The sequence below is a fragment of the Temnothorax americanus genome, unplaced genomic scaffold, assembly GCF_048541705.1.
Source record: "Temnothorax americanus isolate GAGA-0224 unplaced genomic scaffold, ASM4854170v1 Scaffold1, whole genome shotgun sequence".
Classification (NCBI taxonomy): Eukaryota; Metazoa; Arthropoda; class Insecta; order Hymenoptera; family Formicidae; genus Temnothorax; species Temnothorax americanus.
Window position 1 is genome coordinate 7468115 of NW_027509230.1, and position 22186 is coordinate 7490300.

Sequence of the window (22186 nt, forward strand, 5' to 3'; positions counted from 1 at the left end):
GCGCGCCGATCGCGTAAAGGTGGAAAGGAAGAAGAGAGAAAAAAGGGGAGAAAAAGGGAGCGCGCGCGAGCGTGTGTGTAGAGAATCGGGTACGCGCGAACAATTGCGTGCAATTGCGCGTCGACGGTACTTATCGCGACACGCCGCGTTCCGCGAGCGAACGTGTGTGAAGCGTGAAACGTTCGCGGAGAGGAGGTTGTGTTTGACGGCTCGCGCGCGCGTGCGCGTGTGCGCGTGTGGTGTGTGCAACGTATGTACATACGCGACGCAACCGACCTAGCTCGTTCTCTCTCGGTGCGCAATAATATACGTACACACACATTACATATGTATACATACATACATCGGTGAAAGAGCGAGAGCGCGAACTCTCGCGCAACGACTCGTGCGACGACACGACACGTCGAGCGAGACGAGTGACCGTGCCGCGACGACGAACGACGAGGAGGTCGCGAACTCGCTCCGAACGAACGTAAAGAGCGAGAAAGAGAGAGAGAGACATCGTTCGAGAAACATCGACGGCGAATACGGCGATCGAGCTCAGGCCCGTCAGGGCTCTGGTGTGGCGTGCGCGGACACCCCGTCCGTTCCGCCAAGGTTAAACGAGACGAGAGACGACACCGTCGTCTCGTGCGGGATGCCTCGCTAAAATGGCGCTGATCGGCACCGTCGTCGGCCGATAAAGGGAAAAAAAAACGGAGCGGCAAAAGGAAGAGAAAAGGAAACAGAAAGAATTAAAAAGAAAACAGGGGGGAGACGACTGCGAAGACCGAGGAAGACGGTTCGTGGCCGCGCTCGTTCGCGGCAGTTCCGTTTTGACACCGTCGTGCCGCGAGCGGCCCTCCGCTCCGTTCGGCGCACCTCCCCGTCCCCCGGTCCTGCCCTGACTCTGTCTCTGTCTCGCGGTGCGTCCGTCCGTCCGTCCGTCTCCCACCGTTCCCCTCTCCTTATCACCCGTGTTTTCTCGTCTCTTCGTTCCGCTCGCGCGTTCTCGCCGTCGCTGTCGCGCGTTAGCGTTAGCCGCGCTAGCCGACTATCAGCGTGCCGGAGCCGGAGTAGGTCCGCCGAGGTCTGCGCGTTGATGGACGGAAAATCTGGCGAGAATCGCGGACGCCGTATAGCAGCATCGGCAAGTGATCTCGGGTTCACGGGTTCGACGCGAGCGCGATGCCCGTGCCGCATCGCCACGCTCCTGACGTGAAGAAGCGCATCGGACGGAAGAACTCGGGCAGTTCGGGCACATCGACGGAGGAGGCTACCAGTAGCGGCAGCGCTACGTTATCGCGGGGAGAAGTTGGGTGCACGGAAGTACGACGGCTCATCGCCAGGTGAGAGAAAGAGAGACAAAGAGAGAGAGAGAGAGATAGTGAGAGGGGAGAGAAGAAGACACGTCGCTCTCCTTCCCCCTTTTCTCGTCAACGCGAGAGCGTTTCTCTTTCCTTCGGTCTTTTTTTTTTCTTTCTTTTTCGGGTTTCCTTTCCTCGATCGCTTTTTTCCTCTCGAGGGAAAGGCCTCTTTTTCCCCTTGTCTAACCGTCGCCGCGTTCGAAACCGTGGGCATCGCACACCATCACACACATGCCTCTTTTCACCTTCAAACGTTTATTTACGAGGGCGCACGGGTCTCCCGTGCGCGCTGGCACTGCTGGCAGTGTGGCCGATCGCCGCCAGGGTGTTGTCACTCGATCTGCGTGCGGCGTGCGGTGCGGTGTGTTGCTGCGTGTGTGCTCCCCCCGAGTTTGCTCACCATTGTTCCTGCGCCGCGGCGGAATAGGTTAGAATACGCGCCCCCGTGCCGCTGATGACTGTGCAGATTGAAGCGTGATCTCCCGTGTCTCGTACGTCGAAAATCCGCGCGATCCGCGTGGATTCGCTTCCTCGCGTCTCGCGCGCGCGCGCGCGCGCGCACGACCGACCGACCGATCGCGGGTAGGAAGCGAGCGAACGTCGAACGTCCGACCCGAGGGATGACCGACGCGTGGCACAAAGGGTAGGACGACCCAGATAGTGCGGAATCGAGCGTTTGAAGAAGGAAGAGAGAACGGGAAGAAAAACCGAGTTGCTTCGTGTTGCGATACGTTTCGTAACGTTGAGTCATTGTTGTGCCGATTGTGCACAGCGATTCTCTGTTCGCCGAAACCCGATTTCGTCATAGTCCAATTTGCTCTCTTTCTCTCTTTCTCTGTTTCTTTCTAGTTGTCCGATCTCGTACGCGTAAACACGTGTATCTCTAATTATTGCTGTACAATATACACACGATCATTGCGAAGGTATACAAACGTTTGAGATTACGAGAGGAGAAGAAACGTGGTCTTGCGTGGAGATTGTTCCAGACTCTTATCTTCCAGAAGAGTCTCGTTTGAATTCTTCCAACTGTGCATATGGTTTAGAAAATCGCAAACACATTAGTACTTCTCTATACCTGTACACATCGATCTTTGTATGTTATTTGTGTTGGCATATAATTGTGTGTAATTCTTTTTTATATATTCTACATAAATTCTTTTAGGGCCGGTCTACAACGGATGTCGTAACTGTCGTAAGTCGTGAGTCGTAAGAAATTAACCAATCACTGGTTGATTAGTCAGTTTCCTCAAACTGGACTATGATTGGTAAATTTCTTACGATTCACCACTTACGACAGTTAACGACATCCATTGTAGACCGGTCCTTACGGCCTGATCTATGCACGAGTTGTAGAGATCAGTTTACGCTATTGATTCTCGAGATCCGTGCATTCTCGTAAATGAGTTACATGAGTTAATAAAAATGTACGTGTGTCTTTAGAAACTTGCCTCTGATTATGTAATTTTAATAATTCTCTTATATACGGAAGAAGAATCTTGCTTTCTAGAAGTTTATCGAATACTATTGAATGTTTTGTTCATTGATATTTGTTACAGTTAGTAAATAGAATGCGTTAATGAACATTTTACAATGCGCTTATATAAATGATTTAGCGTGATGCACAGTAACTTATTAATTGGAATTTTTCTATCTTATAATAATAAGCCATTGCGATATGATATCTGTGGAATGTGACAATCTTACTGCAGTGGTATGACTAACTGCATTACTTTTATCGTATTTTTCTGATAACAAAGGAATAAAAAATAACTAAAGTTGTATTCTTTATATTTTTCTGTGTTGTTAATTATCAATGATGCAAGGATCGATGGTGTTACTTTTTATCGTATAAAGGACTCGATATTTTACTTACTTTAATTATATGTATTTATTACTATATATATATATATATATAAATTAATTTTAAGTAATTGTCACTATAGAAACTTATAATGGGATATTTGTGCTTTTATTCTAGATATTAAATTTGGAAAGGATTCGTTAACACATCAAAATGAAAATCGATCGCAGTAGATTGAAAAAATGCACTTCCGAAGTGGTAAGTATTATGCACAGATTTTATTTGAATAAACTTTTAACCACTTTTACTTAGATTTACGTGATAACGTGTTAATTTATTTTGATTAAAACATACATTAAATGAATTTTAATCTCTTTGGACGGAGAACATAATTTCATAGCTTTTTTTCTATGCATATACATATAATATACACATAATTATACGTACAATATAAACCATATATGTATATACAACACGTAAATACATTGTAAACGATATAAATTTCGATATAAATTTAGTTTGTAAACTAATCTTGATTGCGTATTGTTTCTTGGAATACAAAAGCTTGTTATACAAACGCATAATTGTAACACGTACGCACGCGCACACGCTTTATTTCGAATATTGTATCAAAACTAATTATGTGTAATATGTGTGTTTAGCCAGCAGAATGTCAGGCACTCATAAGCAAACTACGCTCTTGCTCGCATGCAGAGCTACTGGAAGAACTAAAGCAGATAGATGCGTGGACATTCGGAAAGTGCGAATTGTTTCATTGGATTGATGTCTTAGATCTCAGTGACAGTATTTTAGAAGAAGCTGCAGCAAAGAGTCCAGATAATCCATGGGAATTAGCATGTGATCTTCCTCAAAATCGAGAGGTTTGTTTAATAAGTTTTTATCTGTATTAGCGTCAGTTGATTAAAATATGTATTACTTGGGAATATTGCTTCTTGTAATGGTTTTACATTAAAACCCAGCTGATTAATTAAATAATTTATATATCATTAATTTATTAACACAGGCAAAAGAACTGCTTCTCTGGGTTCTCCACTTTACAACGTTGTTAATTGAGCATTCATTCTCACGGCATTTGTACAACAGCATGGAACACTTGGTTACTTTACTATCAAGTTGTAACATGAATGTAGTCCTTGGTGTATTAAATCTTCTGTACATGTTTAGTAAACGCAGTAATTTTATTACACGTCTAAATAGTGACAAACGGCAAGCTTTGCTCAGCAGGCTTATTCACCTAGCAGAGGTCAGTAATTTTTATTTTATTTAAATTTTAGCGATATGATTTAATTCTATTTATTAAGTAATAACTTATTACAGAGTTGGGGAGGAAAGGAAAACGGTTTTGGTTTGGCAGACTGCTGCAAGGAATTTCCAGAGAAAGTAAGCACGCACATACAATTATTGTGCAACGATTTACGATATGGGGCAGTTTTATAAATGACATTTTTTATTTTACAGCCATTTCCAGCGAGTGCTACAACGTTACACTTCGAATTTTATGCGGAAAATCCGACTGTAGCGGAGCCATCGGCAACTGGTACATCACTCTCTAGTACAAAAAAAGTTGGTCAAATGAATCTTGTAACATATATACATATAGAAAATGTTGATAAACTCGGAAAAACCCCAGCACAGATTATGAACGATCTGTTGAAAGTTTATAACGTACCTCAGGAACGACAGGTAAGGATGTTCAATTTTTTCTTTACATAAACGACACGATACGCGGGGGATATTTTTTTAACGCGTTTGAAATATGTTCTTAGATGGCTCTATTGACACACATAAGACTAGCGCATAGTTTTTCGGATTATCGAAGACGATTACAGTGCGTGCAAGCTCGACTTCAAGCATTATCCGTGCTTGTGTACAGCAACGCGCTGCAAGAAAATGCGCATAGTCTTCTCCATGCCGGACTTCTTGAGGAGCTGGTTGAATTGTTGGAATTACCACATACTCATCTTGTTGAGATTCGTGCAGCAGCGTTGCGCACTCTTACAAGCATTATACACTTAGACCGGAATCCACACTTCCCTAAGTGAGTACGAATATCTTTTTCTTATCTCATACGGATTTTTGATAACGGATATGATATAATTATCTTAACTAATATGATTTCAGAAAACCAGGTTCGCGATTGAACATGATTATTGACGTCACTGGAGCTAGCTCGTATCACGGCTTTCTGCCCGTTTTGGTTCGTACTTGTATAACAACGTTAACCTCGCCGCAACCTGATGGACAACCATTTCCTCTTCCACTTGCGACAGCTTTGTTTAGCTTTTTGTATCATCTTGCGAGTTACGAGGCGGGTGGAGAGGCTCTCGTAAGTTGCGGCATGATGGAGAGTCTTTTGAAAGTCATCAATTGGCCAGGAAGTGAACTGGAGCACATAACGGTATTACTTATCAGAATGCACAATACAACCGTCTTACTATTCGGTATTAATAATTAAAAGGAATCATGATTTATTGAACTTAGTTTTACATTTATTTGTAAAATAGAGTCAATCTTATTTTATCCCTTTTCTTTTACAGTTTGTAACAAGAGCAGTGCGTGTCATAGATTTAATAACAAACATAGACATGCAAGGTTTTCAAACACACAATGGCTTAGCAAGCTTCATCAATCGTTTAGACATGGAAGTTAACGTATGTAGGAAAGAACAACCGTTTGAAATAGAGCCATTGCTCTATCAAGATGCTCCACAAACTTCGCGTGAAAGATCAGCAGAAAGGGAGGAAGCATCTTCCACGTCGCGCCGCGAACACGAGACTTTCGACGAACGAGAGGAATCATCTAATCCTATGGAAATATCAGAGGATGAAAATACGGTTGCTAAAGCAGATGAGAAAAACGAACAGCAGCCAGACTATTCTGCCGCTAAGACGGGCAAAACATGCTTACCACAACGAGCAGCACTCCTGAAATCGATGTTGAATTTTCTTAAAAAGGCAATTCAGGATCCAGCTTTTTCTGATAGCATACGACACGTTATGGAAGGCACACTACCATCTTCTCTCAAGCATATTATAAGTAATTCAGAGTACTATGGTCCTTCGTTGTTCTTACTTGCTACTGACGTTGTGACTGTATACGTTTTCCAAGAACCGTCATTACTATCGTCTCTACAAGACAATGGTTTGACTGATGTTGTACTCCATGCTCTACTTATAAAAGAAGTGAGTGTAAATAATTTATGTTTTGTAGAATAGAAGAGTATTTTTTATGATACGATATTAAGAATGTTTTTATCAATTATATCAGGTTCCTGCCACTAGAGAAGTATTGGGTTCTCTACCTAATGTGTTCAGCGCACTCTGTTTGAATCAACGCGGTCTTGAATCTTTTGTGAAGCGGCGACCATTTGAACGCTTATTTAAAGTACTTCTTTCACCTGTTTATCTCTCGGCAATGCGGCGACGACGAAGCGCCGATCCATTAGGCGATACAGCTTCGAATTTAGGCAATGCCATGGATGAGCTGATGAGGCACCAACCAAGCTTAAAAGTTGACGCTATTGCGGCTATTATTAAGGTATCATTTACAAGCAGCACTTTCGAATAACTAATTTTTTTTGTTATACATGTATTTTTCTGACACTTATTTTTCTTTTTTCTACTTGCTAGTTACTCGAAGAATTGTGTGTATTGGGCTGTGATCCACGATACATATGTTGGCGTGCTGCTAGTAAATCTGAAAATTCACCATCGAACACGGCCTCTGGAAATCGTCAAACATCTGCTCAATCAGTTAGTGTCGGCATAGGAGATTCCGGTGGCGGTGGTGGAGGAGGTGGTGGCAGCAGTAGTGATGAAGAGGAAGAAGACGAAGAGGAAGCGAGCACGAGTTCGCATCCTCAACGAGAAGAGCAACCTAGTATGTCGCCTCCTCAGCCTGGACCGCCACCTCAACCAAGAGAAAAGACTCCCATTGCTTTAGTGGAATATATCCATAACGTTATGAAATTTGTGGATGCCATTTTAAGTAATAATTCAACGGATGATCACTGCAGAGAATTTGTTGCTCAGAAGGGACTCGTTCCACTACTGTCGATTTTGGGTCTACCTAATTTACCTGTTGATTATCCTGTAGCACAAGCGGCCCAATCTGTAGCCTCAGTATGCAAAAGTATTTTGGTACGTTTGATTTTTATATAATAATATTTTTAACGATACATGTTTTTAATGTAATTGTATTGCAAATGTAATTTGGTGTTTGCAGAACCTCGCACATGAACCATTGGTACTCAAAACCGGTTTGTCACAATTAAATGAAGTGCTAAATTTGTTGAAGCCACTTCACAGTAATATGGAATCACCTGGCGGTTCCGTTTTGTTACATGAACTTGCATCAGCACCAAATTTGGAGACTGCATTTACGAGCGATACTGCTACGCCTTTATTACACGCCATGAATGCAGCTCACGGATACGTAGTGATGTTTGTTCATGTTTGTCGTACCAGTCAAAGTGATATTCGAAATCTTTCGATGAATCATTGGGGATCCGAATTAGGCTTGACTGTGCTCAAGGGTTTATCGGAGCTTTATATGTCTCTCGTTTGGGAGAGTACATTGTTGCTCGCGTTATGTAGTGAGGATATTATCCCGGCCGGATGCGAATTTGGCAAAGAAGACATGGACAAGTTGATGCCACCCGAGTTAAAAACCGAGGGCGAACCTTCGACCTCTTGGTCTGCTACTGTATCTTCGGATATGGGAAGTAACGGGATGACCACGGCCATGGAAGCTCTTAGCACAGATCCGCCGCCGGTGCCGATGGAGGTAGACGACAAACCAACTGTAAGCACCGACAGGCCGAACAACTATCAACTGAAGTATATCAAACCGTTACTCGGCGCTTCTTCAAGACTCGGCAGAGCTCTCTCAGAATTATTTGGTCTACTCGTCAAGCTTTGCATGGGTTCTCCTGTAAGACAACGTAGAGGACAGCAAATGCCCCTGACGCCCACATTGCCCTCTCAGGCAGCGCGAAGTGTTGCCACCGCGTTGAATTGCTTATTGACGCGCGGCTTATCGTGGGATAAATTACCCCCGTCGCCGATTCCCAAATTTAAGCTCACCTTTCTCATATGTTCAGTGGGATTCACCTCACCGATGCTCTTTGATGAGAAGAGGCATCCCTATCACCTGATGCTTCAAAAATTTGTCAAATTGAACGGCCAAAATGCATTTTTCTCTACTTTTCACTGGGCATTGTCAGGTGGAGGCCAATTTACATTACCCGAGGGACTGGAACATCCTAATCTACCCGACGGAACTGGCGAATTCTTGGACGCCTGGCTGATGCTACTGGAGAAAATGGTCAATCCCAAGGCCATCTTGGACTCTCCTCACGTAGTCTCGTCAAAGTGTACGGGAATATATAAAGTATGCGAGACGTTTGATCCAATAAGGTACCTCATCGATATTCACAAAAAAGCCTTCGAAGCGGTGATGCTGATGTGGGGCAAAAAACCGCTCAAAAGCTATGGAGCTCGCATGACAGAGTCTATTTTATCGATTTTACGACATATTCTGCGTGGCGAGAAGATCATTAAGGAACGCACCGAGAAAGAGGAAAGCGGGGACAGCGCAACAGCCAGCGGTAGCGGTGCGAGCGGCGTTGGCAGAACCGGTGGGTCTGATCGTAGAGACGAACCAGAGGCAGATGTGAATCCAGAATATTTGAGACAATTGATGGATATGGGCTTTAGTCGAGCGCACTGTATAGAAGCGTTACTGCACACGATGACCGTGGAACAGGCGACCGATTACCTCCTAACAAATCCTGCGACTCTACGTAGACCTGACGCACCAGTAAGCGACGCCAGCGGCCAAGGCTTGATCATGGACTTGGAATTGGCGGATGACGATCAGATAATGCACGCGATCGCGATGTCACTCGGTGACACGGACACGCGCAAGATTTCGGGCATCGAGGAGATACCCTCTCGCGAAACGACGATCACCGAGAGCATAGACGAGTTTACGCGTAGTGCGCTGGGGCAGTGTCTCAATCTGTTGGACCTCATGCCGGACACGGTATATAGGATTTGCGATCTGTTGGTGACGATCACGAAAAGAAACGGTGACGAATGGCGAGACGATACGTTACGGCAGTTGATACGCGAGGTCGGTCGTTTAGTGGATTATCTAATTGAGATCGCAGAGAGCCAGGATGAAAATGCCGGCGCCAGATTGGTAGAGTGCGAGGAAGCGAACAAACTGTCTGGTCGTCTTTACCTCTACACTCTCTTCTTCGAGGGTTCTTTCCAGGAGATGAGAGTCCCGTGCGCTCTCATAGTGGAGGAATGCGCGATACTGGACAAACTTGTACGACTGCTGGTGGTGAGCGAGGCTCCGCTTACCGCGAACAAGAACAGAATCGCTAAAGACTGCAAGGATACCAGCGCCGTGTTGAGCATGAAAACACCAAAGTGGTTGGCGCCTTTGTTACTGCTCATCGATCGCCTGGAGAAGGTGGCCACTCTTACGCAACGAAAGCAAGTAATGCACAAAATCACGACCAGATCGTGGAAGTGGTTCGATTTAAGCACAGGCAAATGGACTCTCTATTCGCCTATGAATAATCGAATCATCAACGATGCGTATTGGGCGGGCGAATCCAGCGTGCGGATATCGTGCAGTCGGCGCCGATATCTCATCACCTTCTCTTGTATGACGCAAGTGAACGAGGACAGTGATAACAGGCGGCCCATAACAATGGGTTTCAAGCTGAACACGGATAAAGAGGACGGTGGCTCGGGTTCAGATTCGAATATGGATACTGACGAGAACCCGGTAGGAGAAGAGAGACGAAATACGGTGGTGCAAGGATTGGATCCTAGTATAGCGCCGAGTATTGTACGGTAAGAGATACAAGATCACCATTAAAGTGTGTAATATTTAACACGTGAATAATATATTTAAATAATTTAGACCTCGCGGAAAAAGGAGAAAATTATATCGTGTAATATTAATTTCTAGGATGCCGTATGATTAATGCTCCTTCTGCGGAAGCGTTTTAGTTTATCACTTTTCGTAATATTTTTTATGGCCATGCATTATACGAAATACTTCATGTGTAAAATTGAATTAACTAAGAACCAAATAAACATCTCATAAATATTGTTTATGTTACAGAGCGTGTGTAAAGTTTTTGGCAATCCCAGTCGATCGAGACGCATTACACGCTGTGTTGAAAGTGTGTTTACGGTTGACGAGAGATTATCGAAATGCGGAGGTGTTTGCGCGTGAGGGTGGTGTTAAGTTACTCCTCGAAATGACACAAATGTGCAGTTTTACCGGCTGCATCACCCTATGTACGTTACTGATACGACATACTCTTGAGGAACCGCGCACGCTTCGCCTTGCGATGGAGAAGGTATTTTTATCTTTTCGATATTTCGCGTATATCGCGTACTAATCTATCCATATAACAATGAATTATTCGCTCGCTTTTGTTCCAGGTCATTCGTGCGCGCACGCAGAGCAACATACCTCCTGCATATAAAGAGATACTTTTCATGACACGACAAATCAGCAGCGCCGTTTGCCGCAATCCGGAAGTATACAAAGAAGTGTGCGAAAATATTCTAAGAGTTGACATAAGTTGCTTGAAAAGTGAGTTTCAATTAATCCGTGTGGTATTCTATATCCATTAATATAAAAAAGCAATATTTTTTAGTGATTTTGTTTACTAATTATATCTTTATCGTTTTACAGAGGATGACGTTGACAATAGGCTAGTTGTCAAAGCCTTACCTCCTAGTCACTCTCCAGCATTACCGATGGTGGAAGAGGTATCCGTAGGTGTTATTCGTGATATGTTGAACGCGTTAATTAAGCCAATGCCAGTGTCGTCGGATGACGGATCGGCAACTCCAACAAGCCCCGAAAAGAAGACGTCACACGCGACAACTTCATCGATGGGTAACGCGTCATCGTCGACGTCGTCATCGCGGCGAGATATATTGAGAAATAATGCAACGACTACCAACGATCCCTTGGACGACGACGATCAAGTGTCGCAAATTATTCCTCTAAAGATTTACACCGACATCGGTAACAACAGCAAGGTAGAACCAGAAGAGGCGAAGAAGCCCATTCTGACGAAATCTGCGATATTGAAGATATTGGCAGAGACTGTGAGATCTTACGGCGCTGTAGCCAGTCTTATCACCGAACATACGTACAGAGCTGGGCAAAGTGAGATGGTACCTGAAGACACGACAGCCTTAGCGTTCTTACTAGATAAACTTTTGCCGATGTCGCCGGAAAATTCGGGCGATCGAACATGCAGCAGCATGGCGAGAATGTTGATCGCTGCTATAGCCTCGTGCAATCACTCGCCAGATGTACAGACGACTTTGGTGACAGAAGTGAAGGCAGCCTTGACGAGGACGCTTGCGCTTCCGGAGAGTTCTGAGAAGCACGCGCAACTTCAGTTGTTAATCGGACTAATCTCTACCATGATCGACAGTTGTCCGCCAATGTCGCATACTCAGCTGAGGGCTTCTTTGAGGGCTCATCAGTACAATAACGTCAATTACATCGTTAGAATAATGCTGAGAAAGGGTATAATTACCGATCTGGCAAAAATACCGCACAGTCTCGATTTGTCGAGCCCGAATATGGCCGGCACTATTAACGCCGCGTTAAAACCACTCGAAACTTTATCGCGCATTATCAATCAACCAATGCCGGGTGCGGTCAATAACAAATTTACGAAGCCGAAAAATAGGACAGTCCAAGAAGAACCGATTGGAGAACAGACAGGCACTACGACCTCCGAAGCTACGCATGCCGTGGGCGAGGAAGCGAACGAGGACGCGGAGAACACTGAGCACGATATCTCGGTGACAGCGGAAAGCTTGGAACCGACCTCGGAGAGCCAGGTACACGAGGAAGGAGATGAGGCCGCTCTCGAGGACATCATGGATCAACTTCTTGAAAGGTAACGAGATGCAAATTAAAGATTAATCAGATTTCGATGAACGTCATGCAATTCAAATCAAGTATAAAAGTAAATTCAATCTCTTTGTGTCTGATTAAGATGTGTCTACGCAGCAATGACATCAACATGGCAGATAAAAAAAATATCTTACTGAATATTACTGTATGAACAAAATTTAAAATGATATGCTCATATGTGGTACAGATATCGCATAGTGACAATGTCTTTCATTTAAGAGATATTAACGAAGTACTCTCCTTGCATGGATTGTATTTTATGCGATTTTATTTTGTGATACGTAAAATTCAATCATACAATTAATCAATCGAACATACATGCATAGACTTTTTTTTTAATTTAAGCGTGATATGTATTTTTTCCTGGCTGTTTATGTGTGTTTTTGTCTTTTGTTTATGTGTTGCATACGTTCGCGAATCTTTTATTTATTTATTTAATAGTCTTTCAAGTTTATATATATACACACACACACACACACATGAAAGCTACAGTACTTATAATCAAGTAGTGTACTGTTTTCCAGGGACGGCTCGGCCGTGGCGGAAGAGCCATCTTCTCGCCCGCACAGGCCAATGGATATTGATGACGAAAGTCTCGCGATGCGGGACGCGGAGGGCGATTTTGATCCAACTCGAGATACCACAGTAAGAGTAACGTCGCTTTTTTTCTCTCATGTAATTAGTACTTTTCGTTTTATTTTCTGAATCTACAATGAATTTTATTTTAGGAGGACTTAATGAGCTCCGACTCTGACTCCGATAGTAATCCGTCCGACGATAATGAGGACGAGGTGCAGGATGATGAGGACGAAGAGGAGGAAGAGGAAGATGATGGTAGATAATCCGACTTTATGCATGATAATGGCAACCGAGGTAGAAAGATCGTATATCTCTTATCCTCATTTACGTTGTTATTATAGGTGAAGAAAATGAGGAAGAGGAGGAAGAAGAGGAGGAAGGATCGTCCAATTATGAAGAGGATGGAATAGAATTTTACGAAGATGCTGGAGAGGGCGGCGTTTTTCGTATGTTCCCCTCTTCTGAGCGCGATGGTGGTAATGTTGTAATGATACAACACAACATTGAAAATCAGGACATCGCGAATACGTCAACGCCAGTTAATACGCGACCTAGTCTTCCATGGAATACCACATTCCCGTTACCATTAGGTCTGTTTGAAGAGCCCCCTGCAGGTTCTGAGAACAACGGTAAATAGGAGCGAAAATAGATAATTACAGTCGGAAATTCCCCTATTCTTGACTAATCGAGACCGAGCAACCTCTCTATTCTCGACTTCAGTTTCCCCTTCAATTTTCGTTTGTACTGCAAAAATAGGTTTTTAAATATAGAATGAGTGTTAATCATGTCCATAAGTGTCCGTAATCTCAGTTCACGAAGGTTGAGCTGGTCGAGAACAGGGGTGTCGATATGAACGTTCGACTGTTTTTTTTTCTCTCCTTTTTTTCTTTTACCTTTCAATTAATTTCTTACATAATTATAAGATTATAATTGCATTAATTTTGATGCAGGCATCAGTACTCACCCACTGTTAATATCGCAAGGAAGTTTGGACACTGCAAGTACTAGAACGCAACGTGCTCTACGACATAGGCGGTATCAGTATCTCCAGTTATCCAACCCACGTAGTTCAAATCCACCTGTAATATTACAAAGGTATATGTTAGTAAAACATTGTGTTTCGCGACTATTAAAACAATAAACAACCTAATTATTTAACATACATGATACAGACTCCTTGGCCCGGCTGCGCAGACCCTTCCCTTGTCCGCCAGTCAAGTTTTGGCATCGAGCTTTAGAGATACACGGGTCGTCGTAATGGATAACGGATTAGGTATATTCACTAATCAAGAGGAAGAGCAAATCGATTATGTCGTACGTATATTGTGTAATACAAAAACTTATTCAAATATATAAAAAAAAATGGTGATTGTAATTTTCAAATTTTTAATGTTAGGATCAATCTGGGTATCTCTTTGGTCCAAGCCTTGCTGCAACTTTGAATAATATACCAACCGCATTACACTGGTGGATCGAAGAGAGTAAGCAGTTAGATGGAGATTCTCAACCGGATTGTTGCGTTGGTAAGAACGAAGGAATTTGTGTTAATTTTATTATTATGAATAGTACAATTTTATTAACAATTTTATTAATTTTATTAACTTTTTGTGTCGGAAAGGTGTTGTTCACAAGCTGATACCTGGGCTGGAAAAGCACAGGAACGCAGAACTCGCTGAGCGTAAGGAGAAACGTAAAAAACAACATGGCTCCGAAAAGGAAAGCGAAAAGGATAGTAAAGAAGAAAAAGAACGTTCAAATAATGCGGAATGTAAGTACATTCTCGTATATTTTCCCCCGTATACAAAAAATTTACATATTAAAATAATATATTTAAATGTGAATACGATTATTCAAACTGCATCTAACATTTTAGCCGTATTACCCAGTTTGACACTTGAGCAGCCACCAACTTCTCAATCATCTGCATCAACTTCTCAAGGAACTGACGTCACTCTTGTAGCCAGAGGAGAAACTGCGGTAGAAACTGCAAGACAAGAGCGTACTCCGGAGGAGGACATAATTGGTACAGGCTGCAATACGAACATTTTTTATATATTTATTTTTAATGAATATTTTATATGCGTGTCTCTATGTATTTTTTACATACTAGATGTAACAGGTGAAATGGAAGTGACGGTTCAAGAGGACGAGGAGCGACCACCTCCACCACCGCCGGAGGAGCAGTCAACGTCCGATAGTCGGGATCCACGTACGGCAAATCGGAATCCCACATTAGAGTTGGCTGAAAGTATCGTCGACTCTGTACTTGGACCGTGCACATCTGAAGCAACGATTAGACTAAGTAATATACCTATTGTTTTTAAAATTAAAATCCTCTGTTTAAAACGCTATTATACGTAAAAAAAACTTATTGTATTTGTATTATGTTAATCGTTCTATATCATGAATCGGACCTTAGTGATTACTTAAAAAATCGAAATTGGAATCTTTTGCTCAGACTCGTTGATTATCCTTACCGTTAAGTTATTCAGATTTTGTGTACTAATATCCTTTCGTCATTAGACCTACATGTGTCTAATGACACGCCTACACATCTTGCTCCGATAGGACAGCCTGGACGAAGTAGTTCAGAAACGGCGAATGTCGCCGAATCAACATCTAATCGCACCTCCGCTGCGCCATTAGTAGTAGATTTTGGTCAAGAAACTAGCGAGGATCTGTCGAGGGAGAGTAGCGATTCGTCTGATTGGATACGCAGACTCTTGACGGATGATACTCAGTGTCGAACGAGCGACATTGACTTACGGCGTGTTGAACGAAAGTAAGTACCGTGCATAAGTGAATATAGATTACAGCGGTATTAACATGAATGTCATTGTAGCGCCAACGTCGTTAATCAAGATCCAACGTCTTCAATCACGACCGAGACCACTACCACCGCGGCAGGGACCTCAGAACCACAACCGTCACAGCAACCGTCGCAACAGCAGCCACAGCAGCAATCCAGCAATCAGGAACAACAATTACCGGATGGTGTAGACCCTTCATTTCTGGCTGCGCTGCCTGAGGATATGCGCGACGAAGTCATTGCCGAGCAGCTCAGGTAAATTGATGATCTTGCTTCAATGTTTATACATGTATGTTAATAGGGTAACAATATGTAAATAATAAATAACGTGTTGATAGACTGCAACGTATGAGGCAGCGCGCACAGGCTTCTGTAGTCGAGGAGCTTAGCGGACCGGTTGAGGTAAATCCTGAATTCCTGGCTGCTTTACCTCCGGCGATACAGGAGGAAGTCTTGGCGCAACAACGCATGGAGCAGCAACGACACGCGGCCGCCTCGGCGAACCCGGAGGATCCCGTGGATGCCGCCGCTTTCTTCCAAAATCTACAACCTTCCCTTCGGCAAGCTGTTAGTATATATTCTTGAATGGATTTACTGTTGTTTTCGATGTCTCATCATTACTACTTATGAAACTGACATTTATTTTTGTAGATCCTAACTGACATGGAAGAGTCTCAAATATCCGTCCTTCCACCGGATTTAGCTCAAGAAGCTCAAAACTTGAGGAGAGAGTGGGAAGCACGTAATCGACACATGATGCAAGAAAGATTTCTCAACCATGTTAGTCAAAGCAATACTGCTCTCTCGAGCATATTAAGAAATTCTGGGAGAGGTAAGTTTCTGTTACAGTTAATATTACGCACAAATATTAGCATTAACACGAATAAAAAGATAGAGTGTAACATTATACAATGAATATATGTAATTAGATGAGTTGCTTTTATAAACAAAAATCGCAATATATTTGTAGCTCGTGGAGGCGGCACACGATATGCCATTCACGCAGTACCACAAAGATCTCAGTGGAATACCTGGAATACTCGCGGCGATACGACTATGGCTCATCAGGGCGCCGGCTTACGATTAAGAGGCCGGCAATTACTTGATCATGAATCGATGGCGTGCCTGCTGGTGTTATTATTTGTCGACGAGCCAAAAATTAACACCCTCAGGCTTCACCGGGTTATCAGAAATCTTTGCTATCACGGTAGCACAAGGGAGTGGATAGTAAAAGCATTATTGAGCATCATGGAAAGAAGTAACGATGAAAATAAGGATATCATGGCAGATTTTAGTGGGAAATTTAAGAGAAAGGGATTATTAAATGCTCCCATGGATTTATGGTAAGATCTTTCCCACTAAGAATTGATTTTAAACAGAACGCGATATATTCATAATGATGATAATGTTTGAATTTATTTCAGTTCTCCAAAGATTTTTGACCAAAGAAATAACACGCAATCATGGCTAAATATTAGTATCGACGCTGCGCTCGGCTGTAGAGCAAATGTATTTCATATAGTACGTCATGCCGGTAAAAAATCTGAAAGGCAAGGTAATATTATTGCCATTCATCCACAAGCAGCACCTACCGTTTGCAGGTCAGTGTATTAATTTTAAGATATTTTAAGATTGAAATAAAAGAAGCTATTTTGAAAGCTTATTATTAAAAGTTTATTTCTCTTTTATTAGATTTTTAAAACATTTTTGGCTTTTTATATATATATTTACAGACATACTTTAGAACTGTTGATATCACTGGCTAAGAGTTTCCCTGGATATTTTGTGCCAACCAAATCTAAGGATTTAGACGATAAAGATAGTGGTAAGGAAAAGGATGTGAGTGGCAGCAAAGAGGAAGGTGGAGCGAAAAATAAATCTGCGTCTAAAGTAGGAAGGAGTGATCTTCCGGACTTTTGGGATTTGCTTCTAAAATTGGATTCATGCGCGTCTAAAAAAGGAAAATCGGTTGCGAGGACTCATTCGAATACGAATTTGGGCAGTGAGCCGGAACATGGCACAACAACATTTGAAGCTTCCGCATTCGGCCAACTTATCTCGATGCTCAATTGGTCCGTGATCAAACGAAGCAGTCAGTTGACAGATAAATTACTGCGACTCCTGTCTTTGATCTCCATCGGCTTGACGGAAGTAAATCCCTTTCGGCGGCAAGAAGGTGCTGCAAAGAACAAGAAGACGGAACTCAATAAGGATCAAAGCGTCGCCGCACCAGAAGGACACCTCAAGTTGGCCGTGCAGGTTTTGACTAGTAAAAGTTGTTCCGAGGATGGACTTGAGGATGCAACTGCGCTATTACTTAACTTATCTCATTGCCCTGATCCCACTAGACAATTGGTATGTATTCATATTAATGTAAATGGCATTAATGTATTAATAATAATATGAAAATGTTAATATCTTTTTCCTTCCATTTACGTCTTTCTCTAGATATTAAAATTACTTCTGGAAGGTGCAATGGAATTGGCAAATATGGTATGCGAACATATCAATGATTTGATGATGGAATTAAAAGTTCTAAATCGTGAATTAAGTCGGAGAAATTCCTTGGAGGACCAACCATCGACCAGTAGTGGAAATGGACGAGGAATTTTATTAGATAGGTAAAAATATACTTATAAAACACGCAATTAAATATCAAAGCGTACTAAATCCATACACTTCGCGTTTTCGAGAGACAAGATATTTATTATTTAGTTATGAAACGTTTTCTTTTCAGATTTACTAATGAAAATGTAGTCGTCACAGCACCGAGTAAAGTCAAAGCCGGAAGTGACCTTCAATTACCATCGATGGCTGCTCTTGTCAGTAAAACTTCTAGTCAGGCATTCTTTTTGAGAATACTTAAAGTTATTGTGCAAATAAGGGAAGCTGTCCGCTTAGCAAACACCAAGAAAACAAGTATGCATACGACGTTATTATAATTTTATCTTGCGATAAATATTTAATGTTTCATTATTTATGTTAAATTTTTAATATTTACAAATTAATTCTTTTTTAAGCTAATCAAACAACAGAGACAGCCATGGATACAGGCACAACAAGCAATGCGCCAGAAACAGGTACTTTTATATACTTCTGACTTTCTTATTTCTATAATTTGTCTTTAACATTTATATTGAAAATAATATATTTTGTTATAGCTGCCGACAACAATGCGGACACCGATGTTCCTATGGATACAACGCAAGCAAATACTTTGATTCTTGATAATACAAAGACATCATCTTCTCGCAATGGTAAGTTAGGGATATTAATGATTATTGTTTCTATAGTATTTATATCTGTTTTTTTTCCTGTTTTTTTTTTTAGATGAAGAGAAAACTGCACTTCCATTGCTGAGTGAGAGTTTAGTATTAGATAACTTATGGGAAACCCTTAGCGCTTGCTTACTCGAATTAGAATACACTCCTGATCATCATGCCGTCCTTGTTTTACAGGTAAAGGATTTGAATTTATTATCTTAGAAGACTGTTATAGAAGAATGTTATTACTGAATTATTATATTGTTATTAATCATTACCATCATTTGCGGTATAAACATATACATATATATCTAATATTGCAGCCAGCGGTAGAAGCGTTCTTCTTGGTGCACTCGTCTTCAAGTACGTCTCGAGATCGAGACAGTCGTCTTAACGCGACTAGCGAGAATCGAGAAGTGGTACCAGACTTAGCACCAGTCTCTCCGATATATTCGGACAATGAAGGTACTTCTCAATCGGAAGCTCCCGCCAATGCTTCCTGGGATATTACACCAACCCCGCAGAAAACATTGCCACCGGATCAATTAAAGTTCCTCAAATTTGCCGGTACGTATTAACTAACGATGAATAAAAGCCATGTTGCTATTGTCAATTTAACGTAATATGTATCTTATTCGTACAGAAACGCACAGAACTGTGCTCAACCAAATTCTACGACAAACGACTACACACTTAGCAGACGGACCATTTTCTGTACTGGTGGATCACACAAGAGTGTTAGACTTTGACGTGAAGAGACGTTACTTTAGAACGGAATTAGAACGAATGGACGAAGGTATACGTAGGGAAGAATTGGCAGTCCACGTTCGTAGGAGTCACGTTTTCGAAGATTCATTTAGGGAGCTTCATCGAAGAAATGCCGATGAATGGAAAAATCGCTTTTACATCGTCTTCGAAGGTACAGATTTCTAATATTTATCCTGATAAGCTTGCATAAACTTCATAAATCTCGATACTAAGATTTATTTTTTTAATTCTAAAAGGCGAGGAAGGACAAGACGCGGGAGGATTGTTGCGGGAGTGGTATGTCATTATCTCGAGAGAGATCTTCAACCCGATGTACGCCCTGTTTACTGTCAGTCCTGGCGATCGAGTAACATACATGATAAATTCATCTTCGCATTGTAATCCTAATCATTTATGTTACTATAAATTTGTGGGTCGAGTAATTGGTAAGTATTTGATTTATTTTTCAACGAAGACATATCAGATGCAAAAGACGTTTTTACTATATGTTCTGATACACGTTATTTCTTTGCAGCTAAGGCTATTTATGACAACAAATTGTTAGAGTGCTACTTCACGCGTAGTTTCTACAAACATATACTTGGGATACTCGTGAAACATACCGATATGGAAAGCGAAGATTATAGTTTTTACAAAGGACTTGTTTATCTTACGGAACATACTATTTCTGATTTGGGCTATGAATTAACGTTCTCCACAGAGGTAAGAACAATTATTTCAGTGTAATTTTCGGATTTATATTTTGATTATTAAACATATACGTTGCTTATAGGTGAACGAATTTGGCGTCAATGACGTTCGAGATTTAATACCAAATGGACGTAATATAGTTGTTACAGAAGAGACCAAACTTGAATATATTAGGCTCGTATGTCAAATGAAGATGACTGGAGCAATTCGTAAACAGTAAGTGAATTTAAAGTTTTAAAATCGAATAGAAGAATATTATTTGCTTGCTTTAACTACTTGTTTAATTACTTTCTTATTTGTATATTTTAAATCCTCTACAGGTTAAACGCATTCTTGGAAGGCTTTTATGATATTATACCTAAACGACTGATCTCCATATTTAATGAACAAGAACTTGAATTATTAATCAGCGGCTTGCCTAATGTAGATATCGAAGACCTTAAAGCGAATACAGAGTATCATAAATACACCGCTACATCTTTACAGGTATATTTCGGTATTTTGTACTTTATCTTATATTTGGAAGAATTGTATTATTTCATGTTTTGTCGTTTTTTTTTTTTTTTTCAAATAGATTCAGTGGTTCTGGCGTGCATTACGAGGTTTTGATCAAGCAGATCGTGCGAAGTTCTTACAATTCGTTACTGGTACGTCCAAAGTGCCGCTACAAGGTTTTGCCGCGTTAGAAGGCATGAACGGCGTACAAAAGTTCCAAATTCACAGAGAGGACAGGTCAACAGACAGGCTTCCATCTGCCCATACTTGGTAATTATATGAAAAGAATTTTTTTTTTACAATTTTTTAAACATGCATACAAGCTAAAGTTTGATCGACAAAATAACGCGAAATTACTCTAAAACTGTATTCCCTTATTGCAGTTTCAATCAACTGGATCTGCCAGTGTACGAGACATATGATAAACTACGTACAAATCTACTCAAGGCGATTCACGAATGCAGCGAAGGATTTGGTTTTGCATAAGTTTGCCGGAACGCCATTGTCGTCATATTGTAGCAGTTTATCGTACATGTATTGTCCTGCCTGTTCAGAGTAAACGTTACGAGAACTCGCTCCTGTATAATTACGCGTTCATGCGTTCATGCGTCTAATCGGTGACGATCTGATGACACGCTTGGTCTTCATTCAAGATCTAATTGAAAACTCGTTTAATTCGATATATACATATAGATGCACGAATATGTATATACATATAATTAATGCTGATGTAATTACGTGAGAATAATTGTCAATGATACCCGAAGCTAGGGTTTATTTTGTTGAAGATCTTGGAAGAAGATGCTGAGCTTAACGATAATTCCCAACAAGGAATGATAAGGAGAGATTAGTTCGGTTTTATGATAAGCATAAGCTAAAGATAAGATTCACACATAATTGTAATAGTTAGATACATTAGTTTGTCATAAGAAATAATATAGGATGAAAAAGAAATGTAATATACTGCACTTTGAAGTCAGCGATATGTTTTAACCGGTTCGATAGTTTGAATAGAGAATACAGCGGTGGTAACGGTAGCCTGGTTCTTTACCAGAAAAGAAGCAGCAAAAGTATAAGTGGACGAGTGTTTGTGCGAATGAAAGAGAGAGAAAGTGATAAAAGTGTGAGTGAATGAGAGCGAGAGCGAGAGAGAGAGAAAGGGGGAAAACGCGAGAGAGAATTTAATCGAAAGATAACTGAGCCTAATTAAAAGATTTCACAATACGAATGCTGTCCTTCCCTAAAAACTGTATGGTTGTACACACTATTAGTATTAATAATTATAACTAATTCTTAATTAATAGTAATGATCATTAAATATCATTTTAATATTAATCATTCGAAATGTGATGTTAAACAAGTGTAATTTCTTTTTCTTGAGATCTAACGAAATAAAGTTTACAGTTGAACAGACGTTACTTCATGAACACATCGAACA

The 22186-nt window shown here is 41.4% G+C and overlaps 1 protein-coding gene across 1 annotated transcript; it reads left to right on the top strand.

Moving 5' to 3' along the window:
- The first annotated feature begins 23 nt into the window (after nucleotides 1–23).
- On the top strand, nucleotides 24–22161 carry Huwe1 (HECT, UBA and WWE domain containing E3 ubiquitin protein ligase 1). Its single transcript, XM_077424405.1, is given in 45 exon segments — nucleotides 24–1328; nucleotides 3325–3405; nucleotides 3810–4028; nucleotides 4172–4411; nucleotides 4486–4548; nucleotides 4627–4851; nucleotides 4935–5206; nucleotides 5290–5566; nucleotides 5706–6350; nucleotides 6436–6705; nucleotides 6798–7307; nucleotides 7393–10040; nucleotides 10315–10555; nucleotides 10641–10794; nucleotides 10897–12127; nucleotides 12669–12789; nucleotides 12873–12978; nucleotides 13065–13352; nucleotides 13674–13818; nucleotides 13896–14037; nucleotides 14120–14246; nucleotides 14342–14491; nucleotides 14597–14746; nucleotides 14834–15025; nucleotides 15247–15505; nucleotides 15566–15787; nucleotides 15871–16099; nucleotides 16184–16364; nucleotides 16503–16875; nucleotides 16957–17133; nucleotides 17266–17887; nucleotides 17981–18153; nucleotides 18270–18451; nucleotides 18553–18612; nucleotides 18694–18789; nucleotides 18863–18990; nucleotides 19119–19362; nucleotides 19439–19714; nucleotides 19800–19988; nucleotides 20078–20265; nucleotides 20336–20469; nucleotides 20574–20739; nucleotides 20828–21018; nucleotides 21132–21192; nucleotides 21194–22161. Coding segments are annotated over 44 exon segments (12726 nt in total). The 5' UTR covers nucleotides 24–1328; nucleotides 3325–3360; the 3' UTR covers nucleotides 21308–22161.
- Nucleotides 22162–22186: the final 25 nt, after the last annotated feature.